Source organism: Triturus cristatus, chromosome 1_2, assembly GCF_964204655.1.
Source record: "Triturus cristatus chromosome 1_2, aTriCri1.1, whole genome shotgun sequence".
Taxonomy (NCBI): domain Eukaryota; kingdom Metazoa; phylum Chordata; class Amphibia; order Caudata; family Salamandridae; genus Triturus; species Triturus cristatus.
In genome coordinates, this window is record NC_140580.1 from 40,130,990 (window position 1) to 40,154,851 (window position 23,862).

The 23,862-nt window shown below is 43.5% G+C and overlaps 1 protein-coding gene across 3 annotated transcripts in view; it reads left to right on the top strand.

The window, feature by feature from the left end:
* Positions 1-381: 381 nt before the first annotated feature.
* The window catches only part of IPO9 (importin 9), a 595,516-nt gene continuing 572,035 nt past the window's right edge, over positions 382-23,862 (top strand). For 2 of the 3 annotated variants that reach the window (XM_085600586.1, XM_085600577.1), the window contains exon 1: positions 382-659. In XM_085600586.1, coding sequence (XP_085456712.1) covers positions 404-659 — 256 coding nt within the window. In that variant the 5' untranslated portion in view covers positions 382-403. The remainder of the gene's footprint in view (positions 660-23,862) is intronic. The other variant, XM_085600596.1, reaches the window with a different exon arrangement.

Here is a 23,862-nt window from a genome sequence, read left to right on the forward strand (position 1 = left end):
TGCGGTCCGGATGTGTCAGCCCCACTCCCAAAGACACTCGAAGAGCAATCTAGATGACCTGGTCACAGGGCGTACCCCTTCCAAAAATTGTCGTAAACAGATTGGTCACAGAGGAACTGGAATTTGTTTTTCCAAAGCTGGATTGTCAAAGGAAAACAATACATTATTGCAAAAAAGCTCTTACATTTCGTATTATTTTCTAATTACAAGCTATTCTCTTGGTAAGATTTTATTTCTTCAAATTGTGTAAAATATTTGCCCATTACTTTAAGCGTCTGTTTCATTTCTTTCAAGGCTGTGGTACACATAAACAGTAATGTAAGGTTTCAATGAAAACCGCGTTGCGTTTTCCTGCCGCTTAGTTCTCTTCTATGACTGCACTCGGAATCAGCTCCTCTTCAAGATGGCTGCCGCTCTGCCTCTAGGAGAGGTCCGGGATGGGGCTGCCAGCTCTTTGGCGGGCTCGGCAGCTCCTCCTTTCTGCCAGGCAAGCTTTGCACCGGGCGGCATGGCGGCAGTAAGCGGTGTGGTGCTTGGCTCTCCCCTGCAGCAGGGCCTGAAGGAGGCTTTGCTAGAAACCCTGAGTGGCATCCTGTCCGCTACCCACGAGGTGCGCGCGGCAGCGGAGGAGCAACTGAAGGTTCTGGAGGTGACCGAGGGTGAGTGCCGGGGTACCATGGGGCATGGGCGGCACATGTGATTAGTGCACAAGTCTGTCAAACCTGTCATAGTTGTGTTAACCGTCTTTTAGCGCTGTATTGTAGGTCTGACTTGTATTACTTTCCCTAGAACTGCACTTTACTATCTTAACATGTGGGTAAAAAACGAGAGGTTACCCACTAAAGGAGGATTGCTTGAAAGCAATGGTATGTTTGAAGTAGGTTGACCACCTGCAATGGGAGCAAATTCTGGACAGCGGGTGTTAAAATTCTGGACAGCGGGTGTTAAAATTCTGGACAGAGGGTCAAAATTCAGGACAAACGTTTAGGACAAATTGTCAATTTTATAGATATATGTCTAACACGAGTACAATTCAAAATAGGTTTATGGTATTGGTCTGTATAATACATTAACAGTATGCAACTGGACAAATTTGAAGATTCGAAACTAACACACATGCACACTTGTTAAAATTTGACCACTGGTATAAGGAGCATTTTTTTGGGATTCTCCTTCTTTAACATGAATGTTGGTACCAGACACAGCACTCTCTTTTGATTAACATAGACTCCTAGACAGTGCGTAATTATATGAAGTGGTCGTTAACCTTTTGACGTCTGTGGCCCCCCCCACTTAATCATTACTGGAACTCGGGGACCCCCACTGAATCTTTATTGAATTTTGGGGACTCTCACCGAGTTATTACTGGTAGCTGGGGACCTCTGCCTAAGCATTTTTTTGATTACTTGACCTGGAAAATAATACACAGAAAATACAGAAATGAACGTTTATCAAATATACACAAACTATTATAATTAAAAGTAAATAGTTTTTTATGTTATTGGGAAGGTTGGAGCTTTTCTAAATGCAAGTTGAGGCCGCTCATCATCCATACTATAGTCTGTTTGATGCACTTGCACTGTTCTCACAATTGAATCTGAGGCTACTAACTTAATTTATAGCCTCCAATTTCAAACTCCTTCACACATTTAAAGAACGTTTTAAAATTTTCAATTTTGTGTGTTAGAGATATATCCATCTATCTATATCTGTTTATTATATTTAATTTTCAAAGCAGTTGCGGACCCACGTCTCCCGACCACAGTTTAATAAACACTGCTCTAGGGTGGAAGTAAAATGTGAATAACAGACCAATGACTGACAGGTGCTGACTGAAAGGCTTGTTTAAGCATTATATACATCCTATATAGCATTCTTCCCCTTTCCTCAGATCGATCTTGGCAGCAACAGTATAATAAGGAGCTTACGGTCTTGCCACACTGCATAGATGGACGTGTATTAAAAGTGATAGATTTTAAACATGAACTTAGAAACATTCCTGTTCCGATACCATAACAAAAACGGCACTAATTAATTAGTCAGTTATGGATATCCTATGAGTAGACTAGCATCTCACAGGTGGAGCAACATGATAGTCTGTTATATCAAACACAATGTTTTTGGGCAGCAAATTTTCTGAATTTACATATTGTAATTGTTTTTAAATCGCGCTTAATACCCATTTCGAGGTTTTGCAGTGATTTTTTTCTGGGAAGCACGCTGGTTCGGAACCCAAGGTTAGTGGTTAATTAGGTATTTTTAGGTTGGAGCAGTCTGACTTTCAGAGGAAAGAGAGGTTGTGTTTTTGAAAATGAGTTGTGGGCAATTTGCTGAAATACAATAGTAGAGATTAAGGCAAACATCTATGTGACAGAAGCTTGTGCTCAGAGAGAAGAGGCATGCAGGGAATGAGAGGGCCATTTTAAAGCAAAATGGAGAGGGAAAGTTTTAATTAAAAGTAAGTTTTTCATGTTGGATTTTGGGGATACAGCCAGATGTTTGTGAGGTGGCATGCAGTTTGAGGATGCAAGACTGTAGCAAGAAACATTATCTGCAGGTGCAGATTGTGTAATGCTAGGTATTTCTATAAATATTAGTCAGGTAAACAGCCTTTCTGTTACTAGGCTAATGCTACTTCACCACTCCAGCCAGGTCAGGGGATCGGCTCAAGGTTTGGATGCGAAAAGTAATGTCTGGACACACATGCTACAAAATATCAAGAGCCTTAGGTTGCACTAAAAGGAAGCAATAACCTTGAGTTCATAGCACTGCAGGCCTCGAAAAATCCACTCGCCCTCTCGCTGTGGCAAGTCAGATTTTATCTGATAGAGCTATATTTAGGACTTACTCGCCCGTTCTGGCGAGTTGATAAAGAACGTGTTCTGTTCATTCAGAAAGTAAAGGGGTTATAAAGATGACTTTAAATCTTGATCGTGTCACATTTGCTCTGTGTTCAGAGACAGAGGTCCGAAGTCAGTTTACAATTACTTTTTGTTCTTCGACTACAGAGTTCCAGGATTTTGCAAAGTGAACTGTCTGACCTACTGTACGAAATCTGAAAGGAAAGTATGTAGGGTATCGGGTTTTTCCTAACACACATTTAAATAGCTAATAAATCAACTGTACAAACATTTCAAAATATATTTCAGTAGTTGTGAAAGCCCATTTTTGCACTTCTGTGCGATGATGAGAAAAATATTTTAATAGGATGAAAATAAATCAGAGCACATTAATTGATGATGTGCAAATGATAAATGTTTTCTGAAAACCAATTTTCACAGATTATTGTTGATACATCATATAGTTATCAGTAAAGCTGCAAGGTAGTGGGAAGGTTTTTTGACAATTTCTTCGTAATTTCCGGTCTGTAAATGACTGTGCGCTACCACATCATGCTTGGGTATTATATTTATTAAAAATGAGTGTTTAAACATGAACTGAGAAACATTCCTGCCTCTGCACTGATAGCAATGCTTTTAGTAAATTGAGAGGCAAGTCGGGGATCATGTGTACCCTATATGTGGGCTAGATTCTTATTGCACATGGAGCAAACATTTAGTCTACTTAACCCAAAAAAAGAGTTTTGTTTTGTAAAGAAGAAAGGCTGAACTCTCATATTTAAAGGTGCACTCATATGAGAATGAAGAAAAAGGCAATTCATTACAGTTAGGTTGAGTAGTTTATTCAAGTTACTTGACCTGCAGGTCTAGTAACATTTTTTGATTTTGCGAGGCCTGCACTGTGAGAAAATACATGGGCAAGGAATGTACACATTGGAAAATAGGATTCTGCGAATGCTGGAGCCGATGTCTTCTGTTCATCCTCAAGTTTTTCTCACTGTATACATTACAAAGTAGAGCAGGATCTATTTGAATGCCTCTGGTTTGAATTATCACAGAATGGAGCCAATTTTTATGTGGTCATTGAAGGTCAGCAGTAAGAATTATATCCTTGGTTTTGCTATCAGTATATTTTGTGATACAGTGTCAGAAGTGTAACTGGCATTGTGTTTAAGAACAAAATGTATTCAAAGAAAGAAGGTACAATTCCAAGGAAGTAGTTACTTTCAATCTTAGCTGTCTTAAAATATACAACAAGTTCATTTATTTTCCTGTCACTATTTGAGCTACAACGTTTAACTTTATCAGCCTGACTTAGTGAAAAAATATAGGCCTTTGCAAACTGTGAGGGCTAAGGTGCACAGGAGATCATAGGTCAACATTCAAGATGAGCTAGACCTATTCACTAAATGTATGATAATAGAAGGAAGGTGTAGGAAGCTGGGTTTCTGTTGCAGTAACCCCCCCCCCCCCCTTTTTGCCAGACGACTGATGCACTTTGGCAGGGTCCCAGGGCACATCAAGTCAATCAGGTTTTCAGGGCCTGTGTTCTTTCCCAAAACTGTACGCGGTACCCCCAATTGACACCTCTCCGGCCACATGTCTGTCTCTTGTAGAAGGTACCATGGGTAAAAAGGGCACTGTGGCCAGGGAAGGTCTCTAAGGGCTGCAGCACTTATTGTGTCACCCTTCGACGCCCCATACCTTTACACAAACACACACTGCCATTGCAGGCTGCGTGCTTTGGTGCAGAACAAAGTGTAGAGTCGACATGGCACACATACCTGTGTGCTGTGCTTTCAACACACTGCCCTGGCATAGGTCAGCCACCTCTCTAGCTGGGTGCACTATACCAGTGGTGAGGGTACAGGTGCATGAGCCTGTACCACTACAGTGTCTAAACCAATTCTTAGACATTGTAAGTGCAGTAATGCCATTAAGGGTATATGGTGCTGACTGTTTGTCATTACGAACTCCACAGCACCATAATGGCTTTACTGAAAACTGAGAGGTTTCGTATCAAACTTCTCAGGACATTAAACCCACAATGATGCCAGTGTGGGATTTAATGAAGAGTGCACTCAGAGGGCATCTTAGAGATGCTCCCTGAAAAACGACCATCCTCCGGTGGGTTCCCTGACTGGTACACACCAGCCAGCCTCCACGAGATATGTTTCGGGACTTTCTTGGGCAGGGGTGGTCACACCTCCGCCAGGCCAGGAAGGGCCATCTGTGGCAGGGGAGCTTCAAGGGCCTTGCCACCTTTGTAATGCGACCCCCCAGCCTCTCCTGCTAGCAGGAGCTGGCCCCCTTCCTGTCTCCCCTCCTTTTCGGCGGGAAGACAGGCGGAAAAAATCAGCACAACCCAGGAGGTGTGCCCACCTCTGCAAACCCCTCCCTTCAGGTGGGGGAGGCTAGGTGAAGCTCTGCAGTATCCACAGATTCTGCGCCAAAAGTCGCCTTGTCCTTCAGCCAGTGACCTGACTGAGTGCCTTCAACAAAGACCGGATCTCCTGTGAACAGCAGCTCTGTTCAAAGGAAACTCCCAAGATGTCCTCTGAGCCTGCTGAGGACAACAAAACCCGACGCCTGGAACCACCACTGTACGTGTTGCTTACAGCGCCAGTTCAAGTGGCCCACCCGTCCCAGTGAGGTCCCCAGCACTCCAGAGTCCGAGTCCACTGTGAGTTGACTCTTCCAGGACTCCCCAACTTCACCTGCAGCCTCTGCACGGAGACCCCCCAACTGCGAGTGGCCCTGTAAGGTGAAACCCGACCTCAAAAGATACCTAGCATTCAGCAACCCTGCTCCCTGGAGGAGAAAACCCGAGGTACACCTACGTCCCCGAGCCCTCCAACTTACCTGCCCAGCCGTTGGTTTCTCCTGGAAGTCTTCCTGGACCGAGCCTGCAGCAAAAATCCAAAACCGGCAACTCCCATTGAAAACAGAGCACCCAGTGCCAAAAGAGCACCCTGTACCCAGCTGCCCCTGTGCTGCTGCGGGTGCACTTTGTGTGCTAACTCTGATCCCCCCCCTATGCCCTAAGCCTAACACCAGAACTTTGCTCCCACAACCTTGTGGTCTGCTCATGAGCAGCCACCAACCGGTGGCACCCTATCCTCCATTGGATCACATTGGGCCTCAGCACTCTGTACCCGGCCTCCCTAGTGCTGCTGAGGTTGGTTTGAGAGTGCATCCTTGACCCTGGGGGAACCCTGGTCTAACCCCAGAAATCCAACTCCCACAACCAAGTACTTACCTGTTAACGATAACCACGTCTTCTCCATAGGAATACATTGACTGTTTTTTCTTGCAAATTGTTCTAAGTGGTGTGTAGTTGGTTTTGTATGAGAACTTGAAAACTGCCAATAACCAAAAACTGCTTAACTTACCTTTTCTCTAGGAAATGTCCCAGTGTGATATCTAGCCATTTCACACTGAGTATAAAAAGTAATTCATAAAGTAATCTGAAAAGTAATCCAATCATCAATTTCCACTGTATCGAAAAGATTTACAAACCTGTAACAAAGGCATTTTCATTCAGCTTGCTTGTATTGTTCAACCTACCTTGAAAAGTACCATTTACACTTACCTGTACCAGGCTTGCTTGGCTCTAAAAAATTAAATTAACTACATAATATTTTTGAAAGAAACAAATTGGTCTGAGTTCAGTCTTTGAGTTGTGACATCATTTGCTGCCTGAGTGTGTACAACAAATGCTTAACACTACCCTCTGATAAAGCCTTACTGCTTGCCCGCACTACCACAAATAGAGAGTGAGGTGCCATCTACTTTTACCTCTGCCTTCCTTTGGGGTTCCACTGGACTCTGTGCACACTATACCTCATTTTGGTATAGTATATACAGAGCCAAATTCCTACAGAAGGCATCTTTGAAGTGGTTCTCGGGAGAGAATCCACCATAATAAGATGTTTGATATAAATGTGCAATACACTTACTCTCTTAGGCTAAGCACTAGAGCTAGTAACAAATCAAATATTAATCCCCAAACCAAAAGAACACATTTAGCAGTTTCAGAAAGATAAGTTGCACCTCATTTGAGCAGCGTTTGAGTGTACAACCTAATTGGCATCTTTCAGTCATCTAAACCCCAAGCATTTCCTAATATTAAGGTAACTTTAATTCAATAACTCAATGCAAACCTCCGTTTAACTTTTTGTGACATACATGATGTGCTGATGATACCCACAACAGTCAAGGGTGTCTAATATAAAAATGCAGTTTAAGTCTCCTAAGCACGGTCCCCCCCCCCCCCCCCCCCCCCCCCCCAGGAAATGCAACATTAGATTATAAATGTATCTAGGATGCACTGTGTAGAACAGTAGGACATCAATTTAGCAAACACAGAAATCCACATTGCCATATAAAAATATGAACTCAGTATGAACTCAGCCGTTGCTCTTTAATAGTGCATAAAACAAAAGCACTTTGGAATTCTTCTGTATATTTTTGTGTGCATGTTGTTGTCTAGAAAAATGCAGTAAGAGTACTTTGAGGAATCCCGCCACTCTTCCCCACACACTAACAGCCTAAGTTAGGAAATAAACATTTGATGGACAGTTGTTAAAAGAAATGCTTGCACTAAGTACAGTTTACGTATTACTATAATCTGTACTTTGGAAGTACTATTTTATCTTGAACCTAATTCTTTGCATATTTTGTGGGAGCCTATGTTATATTGTTTCTAAATGCAAGTTTAAAATAATGAGTCTCACATTCAAAGTGATTTCTGTCTCCAGTAGGGTGACCGCCTCTCCTTTATTTACATGGACAATCCTTAATTTCGGACTGCTGTTCGTAATGGCTTCTTCAGCTGATGCAGTTTTTCCATAATTGTTGTGCAGGGTGACAGCCTATACTGTGACTGAGTTCAACATCCTGCTCCTTCATTGGACTTTTAATCTGCAGCATCTTAACAGTCAGAATTAACCTCTTTTTTTACCAGAATGTCTAAAATAAAGGGTAAATGCTGTCCATTAAAACATCAGTGATGGACATTGGAGTGAATTTACGGGCAGTCCTTTTAAATTGCAGACTGGTGGTCCCCTAGTTTGAAACATTACTATTATTATTTCTTATTTGAGCGCAGTACAGACCCCAAACTGGCATCTTGATGATGTTGAGACGAAACCCTCTTGACATTGGTTAGAAAGCATGTCCATAAAATAGACCACAATTCTTGCGGTCTTCTGACAATGAGGTCTTGGGAGATCAATATAACGGAGTAAGGAGCTTTCCAAACGTGTGCATACTTCACTCTGGTGCCAGAGGGGCTGCCGTTTATTGTGGCTGTGTGTTCTATTAGCTGCAACTGTTTGTCCTGATTGCAGAGCTGTTCCAGCCATTACCCGGTTCTCTAGTTATTGCATTTTGAAGTCACATTTGCATTGTAATCGTAAATACCAATTTCTACTGTTTGTGCTTTTCGTCATTGTACCACTGTTGCTGTAACATAAAATATTTTGAAAAAACAAGAGGCATTTTGCAAAACAGAAACAGTTTGTTTAATTAAACAGAGTTGCCGGGAGAACAGTTGCAATTACAGGGTCTGAGGGCTGTCTCAATTTACAATTGGTTTGTGGCCTCTTTTTATACAGTTCATTGTAGGTAATAAAGAATTTCCGGTGATCCGTGTATGTTGAGGAACGTATGTTGCTGCCTTTGTCTAATGGAACTTATAGGTGGGCCTCGACCTTGCATTAACACAATGTGGCCAGTGAGTAACATGTCCAGATGTCCGGCAATGGGAGCGCGTGATCACTGAATATGCTGTGTCCTTATTGACTATATGTTTCTAACTCATGTGGCATCTAACTTTATGGTGTTTTGGGAGCGCGCATACCTCTCCGGCCATTTGTGCTTTGCTTGGACAACACTCCCTGACCATTGTAGTGTTGCTGCGGCTATCTGTGGGATTGATCTAAGGTTTTCTGTTCATGTGTTTGTCTGCTGGCTACCAGCCACCCCACCTGTGACCGATTGATCAGTGACTTTGGGCCTAGGTCATAGTGTTATCCTGACTACTTATTTGTGAATCGGGGTTGATGTGGAGTTCACAACGAACGAATTCGATAATAAAGACGCATATAACACAAGGGGGTATAGTGTAATGAAAGGGATACCAGTAACCTAATCCTTTTGTACTGAGCGACTTTTTTTTAGAGACAGGGACATTTCACCCGCAATTCTGTGGTATGCTTCATTATAGGTGACCCTGTAGAAAATGTGCCCTTTATACAAGGTTTCCCATGATTTCTTTGCCCTTTGAACACCTAATATTTTTGCTGGCTGTAGGACTAGGTGGTGTTTACCCATGCTAACCATTAAGTGCATGTTCCCCCTTTCAATGTAACGAAAGCGGCATATTTAACTTACCTGTATATCCCTGGTATATGGTACAGAGGATATGCAGGGCCTGTAAGTTAAATATCAGTAGTGCACTGCAGCATCCATTGTGTCATCCACTGCAGTGACAGCGCAAACATGGCTGCAGGCCTGCCATTTTTATCCTGGCTGTTGCAGGTTTAAATTGTAAATTTGAATTGTCAAAAGAGCCCCTTTGACAGGTCAAAACCTTACTTTAAAATATCGATGTCACCCTAAGGCCTGTAAGGCAGGGTACATGGTAGGACATGTAGGAATTTAATGTTAAAGTTGTTCTTGCAGTGAAAACTCCCGAAAAGCTATTTTCTCTGTCAGTTGGGAAACACAATAAAACAACTATTTTTGATAGTTGCTAAAAATACAATTCAGTGATGAAGTTGAATTTTCGATAAATATTAAGGAAACAATACTTTTAAAAAGTAACCTTTTCCCTGCCTAAAGCATCTAGAGGCCCATTTGCTCTTGCTCTCCCACTCGCTAGCCTATTAGCATTTAATGAGGTCCCAGAGAAGAGAACCAAGGCCTGGGTGTGGAGGTGGTGGTGTTCTCTTGACAGGATGCACAGAAAAGTCAGTTTCCTTGATTCAAACATTCGGCATACTTTGTCCGACAGCATTAGAAAACATGAGTTGCATATTTGATCGTTATATTTCATGGAGACTGCTGGAATTTCGGAGGGGGAAAACATGCTTCTCTAGGCATTAACTTCAGAGGCCTCCCGTCACAACAAATGTTGCTGACACATGGGCAGAGCCCTTCCTTTGTCCCCCCAGCCAGGAAGGCTTCAATTACAGTGGGTCTCTTTTTGTAATTGGAGTGTTAAATCCTGCTTGACAGGTCTGCTGGGGTGTACATGTAACAGTGGGGGCGCACTTGAATGGAAGGGAAACGAGGATGGCAAAACATTTCTTGTGTATCCACTGAATGGTTGCTGGACAACCCTCCCTGAGTTTGTGGGTGCAGTGACAGATTGCAGTGTTACATGTGATAGTCCACTAGGCTTCCCATAGTACACCAGGGCTCGAAAAACTATAATTTTTTTACTAGGCCAGCAGGCGTAGTAACTTAAATAAACTACTCAACCTAACTGTAATGTACTTGACTCATGCACTGGTTTCATCTCCATTGTCACACAGTTCACTTTACAAAATCCTCTGACTCCAGTCACAGAAAAAAAGTAAATGTAGGAAGACAAGTTGTCTTTTGACCTCTGTTTCTGAAAGGGGAGAAATGTGACAAGATAAGATTTAAAGGCTTCTTTATTGCTCATTCACTTTGTGAGCAAGCAGAACACCTATTGTTGGCTGGCCAGAATGGGCGAGTAGGAGCTAAAAATAGCCCGTCCTGAATAAATCTTGCTCACTATAGTGAGTAATGCACAGCTTGCATGGCTCGAAAAATCTAAAGTACCCAATTTGGCATTTTAACTTATTGTTTTCCATGTATGTCTATTACACCATGTTTTCCTACTTTCTTGATAGGTTTCATGGAACCGGTCTACATCTATATGCAAATTGCTGCTAATCGCTGTAGAGGATAATCATAAACGCATTCAAATGCATACAATGGAGTGGAGCGAATTATAGAAGTCCTTTCCACAAGCTCCGCCGCTTTCTAAAGATCATATGAGAGAACATTTTATTTTAGTTTTCATAAAGTTGGTAAAGGCACTTTGTCCTGCTGGCTCTGCTGCTAGTTATTTCACCTGGAAAGAAAAAAACAGAATATTCAAGTGCTCTGACTTTGAGCCTTATGACTTAAAGAAGCGTTAATTTTTTTGTAATTGTATCTCCATAGCACTTACTACCCCTGACGAGGCGTTGACACGCTTTTCAGCAAGTAACATGCTACCCAGGAACCCAAAAGGATTAGTGGTGGATTAGTTTAGTGAAATTTGAGCGGTGGACATGTGAGTTTGTTAGTTTGATTGAAAAGGATAATTGAGTGGGGAAGGGGGAGTTAGAAGAGGGATGTCTCTAGAAAGTGTTTATTGGGAGATCATAGTAGTAGTAAGATGAGGTTTGGCATGAGTATAAGGAGAGATGGAGGAGGGAAGAATCTCTAGAAATGGATCAGGGAGATCATTATAGTAAAATTACTTTGGGAAATGTCAGGAAGTTTGGCGCCCTGCTATGTTTGCGTGAAAGGTATTCGTACTGCCGTATGGCATGGTGCAGCCAGGATGGAGGAACATCCTAAACCCCTAATTGCGTGTGGGTGAGGACCCACACACTTAACAGAAAACCACGTAAGCTAGGTAAATTAGTTATTGTCACATATATTTTCTCAATGTCTGATAGTAAATGTCCACGCATTCGTTTCTTCAAGTATTTGATCTTTGATCGGTTTCGTCACATTTGGGAAGTATCCTGTGACTTCTTCAGGGCTGTATTAGGAGCGTCTGTACCAGTACAGAGGTGAACCAGTGCATGTCACCGTCCTGAAGCGCACCTGCGGCAGGAATACACACTGCGAACTCACCATACTCCTTTTGACTGGCGCTCTGATTGGGATCGCCAGCACCCTAGCGATCTGGCCCTAGAAGCGGATTTCTCAGGCAGGCTCCGCTTCAAAACACCTTAGGTCTCCGGCATTCCGGATTGGCCTTTCCTGACAACTCGCTACCCTGAGTATTCTTTTTCAATTATCTTCCGCTGCCAGCTCAGCCGGGTTGGAATTATCACCGGCGAAGCGACACCACCCGATAACGACGCTCCTAATATAGCGCTGAAGAATTCAAGGGATACTTCCCAAATGTGACGTAACAGGTGTTGGCTGGTTCGTTCATAAAGATCAAATACTTGAAGAAACTAATGCGTGGACATTTATTATCACACATTAAGAAAATATGTGACATTTTGTGACAGTAAGTAATTTACCTAGCTTATGTGTGCCCGGGACTTTGGTTTTCTACTTTTCGGATGAGTCAAAAGATGGATAGGTGAAGGAAGACTTGAGAAGGGTTGTTTGGGAGATGATAGTATTAAAATAAGGTTTGAGGTGATTCAAGGAGGGATAGAGGAGGGGATAGTCTAGAAAGGGTTATTTTGGAGAACATAGTAGTAGAATGACGTTTGGGTTGAGTCAGAGAGTGGGGGTAGAGTATATATTTAGAGGTATAGGGTGAAATACAGGGTAGCGCATTGGAGAGAGTCAATTTCTTTTATCAGGGTTAAAGTAATATCTAGATACATACCTACACATTATAATACATAGATATATTAAGAAATACACATATCTAGATACATATAATCAAATTAAATGTTTATATACACTGGGATATTCCTTCCATTTGTGATTGAGCATGGTGGTTATATAGGAAAGAGCCAACTCTTGAGTAACCTTCTGAAGGAAAGATAGTTAACTGTGGATATTATGTTTGGGGGTTAATGAATTCCATAGTTTCGCTGCTTGAACAGAAATATTTGTGCCACCCATGGTTTTTGTTTCTTGTATGGTGGGATCTTGAGGCGAGGGCCAATCTGGAGTCGAGGTTCCTATGTTGAATTTATTTGGTGATTTTATTCCTCATTAAAAAGCGGTTCCGTTTCATGTATAGGTTTGTGGGTGATGCAAAGCAGCTTGAATGTGGATCTTTTTTCAGCCCACAACCAATGTGGGGCCCTCAAGGCAGGGGAGACATGGACATGTAGGAGTCGTTTGGCAACAGAGTTCTGAATCCGTTGTAGTCTTTTCAAATTTGATAAAGATGATCCATGGAAGAAGCCATTGGTGTAATCAAGTTTAGACCGTACAAGAGAGAGTGGCTTGGACTGTAACAAGGTGGCTGCAACATAAGATACTTGAGTCACAGGGTAGTTAAACGTGAAGTTTATTCCTTATACAAATAGTCCCATCCATCTTCAGTAACTGCTCTTCATTAACTCCTTTCCTCTCTCTCTTTCTCTCTCCTACTTTTATGTCTTCACCTGGTTCCATCACCATGGTTACCATCAAATGTTAGTTTGTACATACACCAGCATTTGAGATACCTTACACCTTCCTCCCTTAAATAACAACAAACAGTGTATTACCTATATACAATGTTACATAAAATATTGGAAAGATTCAGAACTTGTAATACAAAAGGAAAATGGATCAGCCACATTATAAAATATTGGATAGATACAGAAATCCTAATAGACAAAGATGCACCAGGAACATACTTTATCCCACTCATTAGTCCTTCAAGTACAAAGGGACTTTACCTTCTGTGGTAGATTTTCTTAAGTGAAAGTTTGAAGTGGGTTTCATCGCAGCACCTTCTCTAACAATATTCCCACTGACAACGACAATTCTATTGAGATTTCATATGCGGGAGTCTTCCGTCATAATAGCATTGGTCAAAACTTTGATAACTCTCAGGGGCATATGGTACCCAGCCGAATCCACTCTCCAGCATGGTTTTCTAACCATGACCCAATCTCCAACCTTGACTTTTGTTGTTTTTACAGATTTCCTTGCATCAAAAATTTTCTCACGAGCCTCTATTATCCTTATTTTCCTGGATTCCCAACTCCTATCACTTTTGAGCAAATCTGACTTGATTCCATATAATTCACCCATAGGGTGCCACCAAAGTGTAGGGATGCCTTCCCTTGAACAATTCAAAAGGAGACTTCCTGTGACTGCATGAGGAGAGAGACTGTATGGTTCAGCCTTTTTAGCAATCTCCTCTTTCCGAATCTACTCTACTTATCCATAGCAATAGTCTCTTTTAATGCTCAGTTAAATCGTTTCATCATGCCATTTGTTTCTGGGTGGTATAATAAACACTTCTTGTTTCTTATCCCATACTGTCCCAAAAATTCCTCCATTTCATGTGACACCAATTGTACGCCATTATCTGTAAGCGTAACATTGGGTATACCTTCCCTTCCAAACAACTCTTTCAGGAAATGTATGACCTGTTTAGTTGCAGTTCCACTAGAGGCTTTTATCTCCGCCCCCCCCCGGAGTACATGTCAATTAGTACTTTCACATATGATTCGCACCCACCCATATTGTTAAAATGTAAAAACCCCAACTTCTCGCATCGAGTTGACCTATGCGTCATCCGTTTTCTCTGTCCTCTTTTCCAGCCCCTGCCCCACTCCCCCTGCACAATCGTGTGTAAAGAAACCAGATTGGGGTATTGTGAAATGTGTACACACAGAAGCAGCACAAAAGAACAGCTGGCATCTGCTCTGAGTTGCCTATCTATAGTTAAACCATGAATAGAGTGTACATAGATAGCGTATCTTGTTATGTAGCTCGAAGTTGCTTGAGCACCAAGGCTGTTGGTGTTTGTATTACCTCATTGTGTGTGTATTTCTCAAGCTCTATTTACACCATTGGGCGTCCCCGGTTTGTGACCTTTTCCTATAAAAACCCATGTAATCATTGCTTGGTGTGCTTCCTCCTTGAGTGCCTCTTGGTGCTTGTCGGACAGAGCCCCCACTCATGACTGTTAATAAATTGCCTGATTCTTACTTCACTCCAGTATTGATTCTCCTTACTTGTTTGAACCCGTGGACGAAGGGTGATCCTGCACCGGTTTGTCTGGCAGAAGGCACACTTCCACAAGTTGGCACCCAAATGTGGGGCCCCATCAAAGGCCTGCAGTTGGACCGGGGAAGGAGATCGTGTCGGTGAGAAGAAACTGCACTCAGGAGCGCACCACCTGAGGAGACTAGTTCTCTTGGCCAAGGTGACTTTTTTTGGCTTCCCGACTCTGGTCTTCCCGGGGGCTGCTGACCTTGACTTGGGCTTCCGAACGGCTATTTGGAATTGATCATTTGATCACGGAGGATCGACAATTGGGAGTTGAAGACTACGAATAGGTCGGATTGTATTGGACCAGTTTTTGTTTGTTTGGTATTTGTTTGATTAACATTTGCAAATGTTAAGATTATACAGGTAATCTGAGAATTTTCTCTGTTTGTAAGCTATTGTTTATACCTTATGCAACACGCCTGTTTTTAGTAAATTATGGAAGTTTTGTTATTGCTGCTTCGATAAGCAGCGCATTTTGGAAGAGAGTCAGCCAGCGCCCCAGAAGGTAGGCCGAATTTTGAAATGTATGTTAAAAATGGTATTTGTCCCATCATGTATAGTGCATTGTGGAACAAATATACAAAAGGGGAACCCCAATTTCAGTGGCCATTAGAGGGGACGATGGACCCTCATAAACTTGAGTACTTAGAAAAAGTATTGTTTGCTAGGAAAGTTGGACCAGCTATGTTTGACAGTTTGCGTATGTGGAGGAAGGAAGTGAAGAAGCGGCAGCTCAAGGGTGAGCAAGAAACAGGAAAGGAAGACAGTTTATCAAAAGTTTAAGGAATTAAAGGATAATGAAGGTCAGAAAAAAATATAATGTTTAGGTCGAGAACATAGATTGACAACATAGATTGACAACATCTAAAGAATGTCGTTAGGCCAACGGCGACGGCCCAGGCCCACCATGATGATGATGACTCAGAAACTGATAGATTATTAATTGAACGACCCCCACCCGCACCTTTGGCACACGCTCCTCCTGGACCACCAACCCCTTACTTTTCCACCTGTCCCGATTTGTCCCTTATCCCCCCCATCCCAAGTTGACGCACCTGGACCAGCAGCTGGTCCCATACCTATCCCAGCTCCCCGAATTCTCTGCTCTGCCATACCTCAACCACGCCAAGATGTAATAAAACAGATAGTAGTGAGTTGGCTAAATGATCTGGAAATGGAGGCAGGAGAAATGATACACCAGATACAAGATTTCTCTGAAGGCGAGCTCCTTTGTTTCATAAACTTTCTTACTAGTTTTTGGCCCAATGGGAGATGATTACAGGGGAAAACGGTCCAGACGATGTTGGAGGCATTAATCGGCAGTAACAGGTAGGGGCCTTCCCTGTAGGAAGGGTTAATACTGCCATAGCCACAATAATGCAGCATCGCAACAAACTTTTTGCCTCTCCCCGAATAAGACCTATGAGGTAAGCTGCACCCCAGTTTATGCCCGGGAGAGGAAATGCAAACAATGATGATCCTAACAGCCCCGATGCTAGAGCCCATTTCTTGTATAATTGGATATACACGCCCTGAAAACGGATGCATCTTCTCACTCTGAAAGCCTCTTTACCTGATATTCGGAAGAACCCCAGAGGTTATTATGATGAAGTACAGGCAGCTATTGACTCTTGCGTTATGACGCTAGCTGATATTGATATGTTTTTCGGTATGATCTTACCGCCGGATATGTGGCGACTCGCCCGGAAACAGGATCATGTTGCCGAGTTAGGAGGAGATTGGGCTGCAGTAATAGCGGCCGATGCTGATAGGAAGCCTGGTAAAAAACCAGCTCAGCTCATACTGGAACTCCCTGGCAACATACTCACTTAAATAAAGACGATAATTCCCCCACGGAAGATAGATTGGACGCTCCTTACTGCTTGTAAACAAAGAAAGGACGAGTCTGTCCCTGATTTCTTTACTCGCTTTGAGGAAGTTTTTCACAATTTTAGTGGCCAAGACACATCTACACCTACGGGCTCCCATTTATTTGTAGACTGATTTGTTGGAAACTTACTTTCCGAAATATCTGTTCGTTTAAAGGGGTCTGAAAGTACATGGGCCTCAGTCTCACCCAAGGCCATATTGGATATAGCTCAGTATTACCAGAATCAGGTGACAGATGAGCATGACAGGAAAGAAGGTAAAATAAAGGATTTAAAGACTAAGGTTATGATGGTTCAGGCTTATGGACCCCAGAGTCGAGGCTGTGGTCAAAATCACAAACAAATGCCCCCACCAGGCCCACCTTGTAGACACACCACTGGGACTGGATCAATGTGCCTATTGTAAAGAGGTAGGGCACTGGCTTTCTGAATGCCCCGTCTTAGCTTCTAGTGGGAAGGGCAGGGGACAAGCAAGTAATCTGGGAGATCAAGCCCCCAGACAGCCACAACAAAATTCAGGCAGAAATAGGTCAGATATTTATTTGATCAAAGGAACAATCAATATTCTTTGGATGATTATAAACCAGATGATGCCATAGGAATGCACTTTGGTTAGGACAGCGTAGGACAAGGAGGACCAGTTGAGATACCTGTAGATCAATCAGGACCCTATTTAACAGCTCCCCTACTTGGACAGGATCAGAAATTCCTAGTAGATACAGGGGCGACACGTAGCGCGATTTCTCACCAACTGGTCCCTGGGACACCCTTGTCTGGCCAGATAACGACATCAGTGGGGTTCGATGGAACCCTAACCCCAACCCTGTGTCCTGAAAAATACCCTTACAGGTTAACAATTTTAGTACTTCTGCACCCTTTTTGCTTCCCCCGCATGCTCCTCATAATTTGCTGGGACTTGACCTATTGAAACCAGGGGTGGGGAATTCCTATCTCCCGACGCCCGAGACATCTAGATTCCTTACAAGGGCAAGAGGTTTTAATTTCTACCTTGTCCAAAGGACAAGTAGACAGTCTTACAGTAATCCGATAAACAGCTGCAACCTGTTCAACCCTTTTGGTCACAGCCAGTTAATAAGGAGCTCTGAGCAGTTTATTAGCAGTGAAAGGGTCAATGCAAAAGCTGGGGCCTGCACTATAATTTCCCCAGAGCAGAACAACAACATGATGGAGCGGAGCTCAAAGTTACAGCTCCATATAAAACATCCACAGCACTGTCAGGTAAGAGTCTTTTTGCTTTCTCCTCGAGGCTCTAGTGTGGCTTCCAGGCCCTCCTCTGGTCCGATCAGTGTCTTTTAGCACGAGACGAACATGGAGCTTCTGCAGCTCCAGAACACTGAAATCACTGGAATGTAAGAGGCTGCCTCTAGGGCCTCTTGGCTCCTGCTCTGACTTTAACCTTGTGACACCCTGCCTTTTATTCTGTGCTTCACACTTGAGCCTCAAATCGGCCCCAAGATCCCTCCTCACCCTTGCCTCCGGGGGCCTACAGTAAAGCCCATGCTTTCCCTTCTCATGCTGCCCCCGCACAACCCTCCTTTGCACTTTTCTTTCCCTGTGCACCTTATGTTTCTCCCGGTGCCTGTATGTGCTAACCCCACCCCACTCCGCTGCCCCCCCCCCCCCCCCGACTGCCCTGACCCACTCCTCTTGGCCTCTCATATCTTACCTCATCCAGGGCTTAGATTAAAGCTCAGTAGTTTCCCCATGGGGAATTCATGCAATCCTCAGGTACACCCTCATTTCTCTCCTTGCACTGGGCCTCTCATCTCGTTCTGTGCATGCACCAGGGGCATCTGAACATGCCGTTGTAGCGGCTACAGCAGCTGTGGAGTTCTTAATGGGCCTCTTCTTTCTGCATGTCCAGACAAAGGTTTATAATTGACATGAAAGGGTGGATGGATATATACACAGATAAATGAGTGAAAGGGTGGATGTAAGGATGGATGAGTGAAAGGATGGATGAGTGCAAGGGGAATTAATGGATGGATGGGGTGAAAGTGGATGGATGAGTGAAAGGGTGGATGCAAGGATGGATGAGTGAAAGGGTGAATGAATGGATGGGGTGAAAGTGGATGGATGAGTGGATGGATGGTTGAATGAAAGGGTGGATTGATGAATAAGAGCGAGTGGATGAATAGCTGATGGAGTGGGTGGATGGATAGATGGGTGGAAGAATGGATAGATTGATGGGTGGAAGAATGGATAGATTGATGGGTGGAAGAATGGATAGATTGATGGGTGGAAGGATGGATAGATTGATGGGTGGATAGTTGAGTGAAACGGTGGAGGGAGGGATGAGTGAAAGGGTGGATGGATATGAATGAAAAGGAGGATGGATGGGGTGAAAGATGGAAGAGCAAAAGGATGGAGCGATGAGTGAAAGAGTGGATGGATATGAGTGAAAGGGTGGATGGAGGGGGTGAAAGTGGATGGATGAGCGAAAGGACGGATGGATCGATGAGTGGAAGGAAGGGAGGAGGGATAGATGAGTTTGAATGATAGATTTGGAGCTGGAAGGATATGTTTGGCCAGGGGTGTTGTGAACCACTCGCTTTAGCAGCTACAGCGGGGTTGAAGCTCTTGATGAGCCTCTGCTCTCTGCAGCTCGGCAGACAAAGGCCCATAATTAACGTGTAAGGGTGAGTGAGTGAAAGGATGGATGTGTGAGTGAAAGGGTGGATAGATGAGTAAGTGAATGTAAGTGTGGCTTACTAGATGGATGGACGAATGAGTGAAAGGATGGATGAGTGACAGGGATGGTGGATGGACGATGGATATGTTGATGAAGGAAAGGGTGAAAAGATAAGATGGGTTGCAGGGTGGCTGGATCAGTAAGAGGAAGGATAGATGACTCAAAGGGTAAATTGATGATGAGCGGAAGAATGGGTGAGCGAAAGGATGAACAGATGGCTGAGATGAATGGATGGATATGTTTGGGGATGGATCGGTAGATTTGGATATGGATTGTGGAGAATTGTGGCTCAATGATTAGAGCGGCAGACCCTGATGCAGAGGTCTAGCCCGGGACCAGGGTTCAATTCCCCGCCTCGGCGGGTCTTGGGCTCAAAATTCCACGGACCTGATAATTCTCGTCTCGGTGCCATTCCAATCATGGAGTCCCACTCTGCAACTCTGGGCAATAGCTTGCTTAATCTCCACAACGGCCCCCACAACGCTAAGGATGCCTGGCCTCCACCATGGGGGTGCTTAGGAGTGGATGCTTCACAGGGAAAGCCAGGATGGGTTGCACAGCGGTATTCGTATAAGCGCCTTGAGACCCTTGCGGGTGAGTAGTGCGCTATACAAGTATCAATTTACAATTTTATGGGCGAATGGATGGATTGACAAACAGAATGGTGAAAGGCTGATGAAAGAATGAATGGCAGCCAATGTAAAGGGGAAGTGTTAGATATTAGTGGGTGAATGAAAGGAAAAGGATGAATGGGTAGATCTGCAGAAAAGAGGCAAAATAGGAAAGTCACTAGTATTCAAATCCTTCTATACTATGAGCCTGACATAACCAGAGAGGCTATTATCCGAGTTCTTCTATAATGAGTGCTGCCATTATTTGACGGTGCACTACATGGCACCAAAGGGACAAGTGGATTTTGCACAGGACAAGTAGATTTATGAAGCTACCTGCCCCACGGACAAGTAGATATTTTATTAAATTCCACATCCCTGGAAACATTTTCATGCTACCATACATTGCTCCCCATCTGAGGTGAGTGTTATCTTTGGAAGAAAGACCGCACCCAAACAATGTAATATTTCCCCATGCTCGGACCTCGATTCCGTTCGCCCATGTGTCTGGGCTACTACACACACAAATGTTGGGAGAATGGACATTCCCCCAGTATATATACAGGTTTGGGAAGGTGCTCTTTTGCCACGTGTCCCGCAATGCAAAATATCAAAAGAAGGGGAAGATGCGCTAACGCCGATGACGTGGCTAATATTTCATCAAACCCTGATCGTGCAATGGCTGCGGTTGAAAGTATTACTGAGAACTTTGAGACTCAATCAGATTTTTTATTGAATAAAGCTAAAACACAGATTGTGACAAATACATTTGTTACAGATACGGATAACAGAATTGTAGAAAAAACGGTTTACCTAGGCATTACCATTACGGCAAAGGTGGAAGATATAGTGGATTTAATTATCATCCCTATAATGGGGAAAATTAAGAACGATCTCCAGCGATGGGATAATCTTAAATTGTCAATTGTAGGGAGATGTATTCTCATTAAAATGATCCTGCCAAAACTTTTGTATATTTTCCGTGCAATTCCTTTGGAAATTCATAACTTTTGGTTTAAACAAATAGAGAAGGAGGTGGCTAGGTTTATCTGGTGCTACCAAAGAACCAGGAGAGCTAATGTATTCCTATCCCTTCCAAGGGATAGAGGAGGATGGGGCTCCCGCATTTTAAGCTATATTATTTAGCAGCTTCATTCCAATATTACCGGCCTCTCTTTGAAGTTAAGGAAAAGGATAGGGAGGGTTCCGGTCATGTGCCGACAGTATATGAGCTACTGATAGGCGCCCGGGCTAACGGTTGTTTCTTGAAATCCTATGAAGCAAGCTATTTCAAGAGAACTCAATTCAAGGTACTAATCACTGCTTTTCGCAATTGGGCAGGCATAAGGAAGAAACTTTGGGTAGGTAGGTTCAACCGTTATTCTCCCATGATTGGGAATGACCAACTGCCAAGGGCAATACAAGATGCATGCCTGGCAGGGTGGGGAAAGGGTGGTTTATACAGGATAGGGGACCTGTTGGTTGGGGATCACATAACTTCATTCGTAGTGGTTAGGGAAATGTTTGGTGTGGGCCCACGGGATTTTTTTAAAATTTCTACAGCGGAGAGATTTCCTGCTTAAAAAGGCTGGTGGGGCGGCAGGTTTTGGACAAGTACCTTTGATGGAATTGTTAACTAGTAGTGCAGGATCCTCAATTACACAAATATATAGATGCCTGCTGGAAGGAGAACCAGATGATTTAGATAAACATAGGCTGAGATGGCAGGATAGGCTGAGGGTTGAGGATTCTTGTTTTATGAGCTCTTTAGAACTCTGGGAGACGGTATTGTGCTCTGCCAATTTGCGGGCTCAAGATTTTAAGACCTTACTTGATCTATATATTACACCTGCGAAGATTGTTAAATGGGGTGGAACTGAGGGGACTTCTTGCTTTAGATGTGCAACCTTTGGTGTGGATTTAGTGCATATTTTTGCCACGTGTCCTTGTATAGAATCTTTAGGTCGTGAAATTTCAGGCTTTTTACAACAGGTCCTTAATGAAGATGTTCCTCTGACACCTCAGCAGATGTTATTAGGGGTAAATGATTTAGTCTGCAACAAAGGGGTAGAACTCGCTTTCATAGCAATGGCAGTTCTCAGGCTCTGTCCCCTCTGCCTGGCTTGATTCACAACCTCCAACCTTCCAGCAGTGGAAGGGATGATTTTTACAAATATATAATTTTGAAAAGGCACTTTTATGAAAGGAGAGGCAGAAAAGGCAGGATCAAAGGAAATAGGATCTGGGGCTCCCTCTCCTCCTTGATTGCGTCTTTTTTTATAAATTGATTTTTTTTTATCTTAGTCCATTCTGAAAATTCTGTTACATTGTTAGTCTCTTGTTTATGATTTATTGATTATTATGCACAGTGTATTACCTGATCTTCGCTTTTCAAATGAAATTACGGTTTTATGTTTGGATTATATGTATATGTAATTAACGCTGCAATTACACAGTTTTTAGCAAAAAATAAAAATATAATAAAAACAAAAAAAACATAATTTACCCTGTCCTCCCTACACTTCCCACCCAGAAGAATCCTGTCTTCCCGCATTCAATATTGAAAAACTCCCACTGAAACAAAACATGTAAACATGAAGTTGCACCTAGTTAGTCAACCATTATTGCCCTGATTCGTTGCTTGTTGGGATGCATCAATTCCCTCTTGGCTTTGTCTCGTCTGAGAGGATCCTCTGCTCTTTTCAGAGTCTCTTTAGAGTTGTGTTCTCTGGACTTAGTGTTATTGGTCCTGAGCAAGACCTTTGGGCCCTGCCACAGATGCCCTGGTGTCTGCGTGGGCTTGCACCCGCTAGGTGCCCATCCAGGTCTTTCCCCGGGGGACCATCGCTTATCAGGCATGGCTTGCCAGAGTTATTGCGAGGGGGTGCTCCTCCATCCAATCCGAAGCCCTGTCCAAGTGGTCAAAGAATATTGCTTTTCCCTGAAAACCGCTTTCAGTTTGGCCGGAAAGAGTAGCATATGCATCAGACCCATGGCTCGCTTTTCTGCTTTACCTGATCGAACGATTTCTATTGAGCCCTGACTGACCTTGTGTGATCCATAAAGATGAGGATTTTTGAGGACTCATAGGGGGTGTTGCCTTAAATTTTCCATTGCGCAGGGCCACGTCTCTGTCCTGGCAATTGTGGAGCTGGCTGATGATGGCCTGCAGCAGGCCCCCTGTGGTTGGCTGTCGGGAGAGCGCGCTTTGTAAGCGTGTTCAGTGATGAAGTAGGTGGAGATCTGGTCTGCCGGCAGGAAACTAAAGAGTGGTATTTCCAGGAATTTCTGCACGTTGGTGCTTTCAACACCCTCTAGGAAGTCAACAAATCTCTGGTTGTTTGGCAGGGCTGGGGCCTCAGCATCTTCTATCCCTCCTGCCATTTCGGAGCATGTTACTTGTAGTTAGCTGACCATCTGTTGTAGTGTAATTTCTGGGTCTTCTAAGGCGGAGATATATCTCTCAGCATTTGTCACTTGGCCCCACTTGTTTCGCTGGTCCTGTTGGAGGAGTGAGACATCCTTGCTGACCTCACCAATTTTGGCCTCTAGGGTTAGTCTCTTGATTTTTTTAAAGATGTGTAAAGGGCTTTATTAACGACTGATGCTTATTTTGTAGCCTCTATAGGTATCTATGGTCCTACGAGGTCTGTGTAGTCTACGATGTGCAGCAATGGCTTGATGTATTTATCCAGCTTGTTTTGCCTTGAAGATGGTTTATACTTTGCCATCTCCAGATATTTGTCTGTACGGGCCCGCCAGAGACTCCCCACCACTGGTGTTAAATAACAATGCTTATACTGCGGCACTGGGCCGGCTAGGCCCTCTCAAGGAAGCGGCATGAGTTGCTCAGTACAGTTCCGGCTCCT